Source organism: Lagopus leucura, unplaced genomic scaffold, assembly GCF_019238085.1.
Source record: "Lagopus leucura isolate 7727_CA_CO unplaced genomic scaffold, USGS_WTPT01 Super-Scaffold_100038, whole genome shotgun sequence".
Taxonomy (NCBI): Eukaryota; Metazoa; Chordata; class Aves; order Galliformes; family Phasianidae; genus Lagopus; species Lagopus leucura.
This window is the reverse complement of record NW_024962287.1, coordinates 2000205-2003613: the sequence shown is the minus strand read 5'-3', so window position 1 is coordinate 2003613 and position 3409 is coordinate 2000205. Positions and strand designations below refer to the sequence as shown.

Below are 3409 nucleotides of genomic sequence, written 5' to 3'. Positions count from 1 at the left end.
CCACACTGGTAACCATGGATGTTTAATTGCCTACCTCAAAGATAAAGCTCTATATTTTAAATACAACACACATAAATAAAATGTTGTTAACTGCACAGGTTTCCCAAAAAGCCTGTGGACTCTTCTCTTTGGAGATGTTCAAGAGCCTTCTGTAGATCACTGGGCAAGTAGTTCCAGGTGCTCCTGCATGAGGGAGGGGATTGGATCAGATGACTTCCAGAGGTCCCTGTCACTGTCAATGATTCCATGACTGTGTGATTTGAAATTCCCAAACAATCCAATGAGAGCAAAGTTACAAAATTGCCTAAGCACTTAGCAAAAATATCTCTGTGTATTAATCACTTGGGTGTTGGCATTCTGATTTCAGCACTTAGGGTAACAACGCTGTGCCTGTAACAAGGGTGAAAATCTAACTATCAGTAAGCTGAATGACATGCAGAATTCATGACTTTGATATCAAACACCAGATTCATGACATCTGGGCTATCATTATTGGGCAATGATGGATGGTCACCCGATCACACAGGCTTGGTAAATATTTAACTGAATCTGTACCATACTGGTACTCATTAACAGGCACAGGGAAAGAGAACAAGCTAGTCACAAAGTGCAATACCCCTAACTGGAATAGAGGTTTATGGACTAGTGTTTCTCTTTTTTTCTTTCTTTTTTTCCAAGAAGACAGAAATCCAGACTTTGCATTTTCTCTTGTCTCTTTTGTAGTAACACTCTGCTGAATAGAGATGGACTGGAGCAACTGCACGACCATGGCTTTAGTGTTCATCCTGACTTTTTTGTTCATTATGAAAATTGGAGGTGTCTGGAGTAACCACCAGAGAAAGAAGCTTCCCCCAGGACCAAGGGCCTTACCCATCATTGGAAATCTTCATTTGTTTGATTTGAAGAGACCCTACAGGACTTATCTACAGGTAGCCATTATCTTTTATGCTGGACTCAATGCTGGATCAAACGATCCCTGTGGATCGCTCCCAGGATATCCTATTCTATTCTTCAGGATATTCTATGATCCTATAGTTCACATAATCACACATAAGTGCATAGCCAAAGATGCCAGAGAATTTCCCTTCTCCTCAGTGATGATTTTAAATGAAATATTTGTACCTACATGTCTGCATGAATGTCACAACCACAGATTTGAAAGAACACTGAGATGCAGTTTTGGAAAATAATTTGCAGATATCCCATGCAATTTAACTGGCTTGGCAAAAGCAGGCTCCATCTCCTTTCAGGTCAATGGAACCACTATATCTTTGCTGTAATTGCTGTGTCTATTCTATCAGACAGCTGATCCCCCAACTTGAGCTCAGTTCAAGGCTTAGAATTCACACATATTCTGTGCATAAACACAACTGGGAACTATATGTTCACCTTCAGTGTCAACATTGCAAATGGCAGAAGGCTGTTAGTGAGGAAAACCCTCTGTAAAGATCAAATTCTGCTGCAGCTACAAGAGTCTGGTATGACAGTACCCCCACCCAAGGCACTGCCCTTAATTCACACACATGTCAATGCTGTTATGTCATTCTGTATAGGTGCTGGCACTTGCTTAATGGCTGCTGATGGCTTTGACTGCCAGTGCTAAATGCTTACCTTCAGATTCCCTGTACAAACACTCTAGAAAGGAAGATCAGTCATGCAGACCACCTCATATTGTCAGGAGAACCAAGAACATTGTGTTAAGTAAAAATAAACTAAGCTAAAAAGGTACCAGCTTAGGCAAAACTGCTTAGGAAAACATTTTCATAACTTATGGACAAGGCAGGTCAATAAGCAGCACTGAAAAAATGGTGAATTTGTAGGTTGCAGAAGTTGTAAATCACTGTTATCTTCTGCCAGCTGTCAAAAGAATATGGTCCTGTCTTCAGCGTTCAGATGGGGCAAAGGAAAATAGTAGTGATCTCTGGGTATGAGACAGTGAAGGAAGCTCTCATAAACCAGGCAGATGCGTTTGCAGAGCGACCTAAAATCCCCATCTTTGAAGATCTGACCAGAGGAAATGGTAAGTTGGCTTTCTTTTTCCTAATCAAAAAACTCTGTTTCCTACTTAAAAAGCAGAGGATGTCACATCACTTAGAATGAGAGAAAATATAAGGCGCAGGAAATAGGGAGTCATAACCTCATTGAGTTCAGTGGATCTATTCGAATATTGAACCAAATTTTGTTTTTCTGTCTTTTGTTGAAGTCTGAACAAATTCAGGGAAACTTTTATTACCTCAGTCAGACAGAATTTAACCTGTTTCCAAACTCGCTGCTATTGCTGCCTATGTCATTTCTCTGCAAACTATTTACTCTAAATCTGCCACTGCCTTGGAATCTCCTCTGTGTGTCAGGGATTGTTTTTGCTCACGGTGAAAACTGGAAAGTGATGCGAAGATTTACTCTCACAACCTTACGAGACTTCGGGATGGGAAAAAGAGCCATTGAGGACCGCATTGTGGAGGAGTATGGCTATCTGATAGACATCATCGGGTCACAAGAAGGTGGGTAGATGAGACGTTCATCAGACCTCTATGGTTTTGTTCAAATTATCATGGAATCATAGAATGGTTTCGGTTGGAAGGGACTTTTAAGCTCATCTAGTTCCAACCTCCCTGCTGTAGGAGGGGACACCACCCACCAGACCAGGTTGCTCACAGCCCCATCCAGCCCAGGTACCCTGTGGTTTGACAGTAACCTTCTCAAGTTCTTCAGCTGTTTACTTTGAGCTAAATCAATTAGATTAATTTGGCTCCTCTGTTCATTTGGTATGGCTATCTGACAATAAGTGCTCGTCACTAATAATAAAAATAAATAAATAGTAATAATCAGTGTTTAACTTACATAGTGTCTTCCCACAATGTAATGTGTTCTTTTGTTCACTGTGTAGGAAAACCCTTTGATGCTAGTAAAATAATCAACGCAGCGGTTGCTAACATTATCGTATCAATATTACTTGGAAAACGATTTGACTACAAGGACTCCAGATTTATAAGGCTTCAACATCTGACCAATGAAAGCATGAGGCTTGCAGGGAAACCTTTGGTTACGGTAATGTTAAACATTTTCATGTTGCTATTCTATAGTGAAATTATACTGGTGGTCCATTGAGGGTATTAAACAAAAAAGACTGAGATATTGAGAGATAATGAGTTCACAGTCATTTGGGGACAAAACAAAGCTTACAAGGCGATCAGGTCATCATGCATCCATCAGCCAAACCCTCAGTCTCGTAACAACTTAAATTGTAGTTGGATGAGTGTTAAATCTGGACTGAAAAAATCAGATTGCTTTCTCCCTTCTTCCTTCCTTTTTCCCTTGTGATATTTCCTGTTTGCAGAGCATTGACGTGAAGTGAATGGGAGAAATAAAATAAAATAAAATAAAATAAAATAAAATAAAATAAAATAAA

The 3409-nt window shown here is 39.9% G+C and overlaps 1 protein-coding gene across 1 annotated transcript in view; it reads left to right on the top strand.

Annotated features, from left to right (window-relative positions):
• Window positions 1–570: 570 nt before the first annotated feature.
• The window catches only part of LOC122186637 (cytochrome P450 2K1-like), an 8343-nt gene continuing 5504 nt past the window's right edge, over window positions 571–3409 (top strand). Inside the window, exons 1-5 of the mRNA XM_042883466.1 lie at window positions 571–633; window positions 724–929; window positions 1858–2020; window positions 2352–2501; window positions 2888–3048. Of these exons, the coding sequence (XP_042739400.1) occupies window positions 744–929; window positions 1858–2020; window positions 2352–2501; window positions 2888–3048 (660 nt within the window). The 5' untranslated portion in view covers window positions 571–633; window positions 724–743. The remainder of the gene's footprint in view (window positions 634–723; window positions 930–1857; window positions 2021–2351; window positions 2502–2887; window positions 3049–3409) is intronic.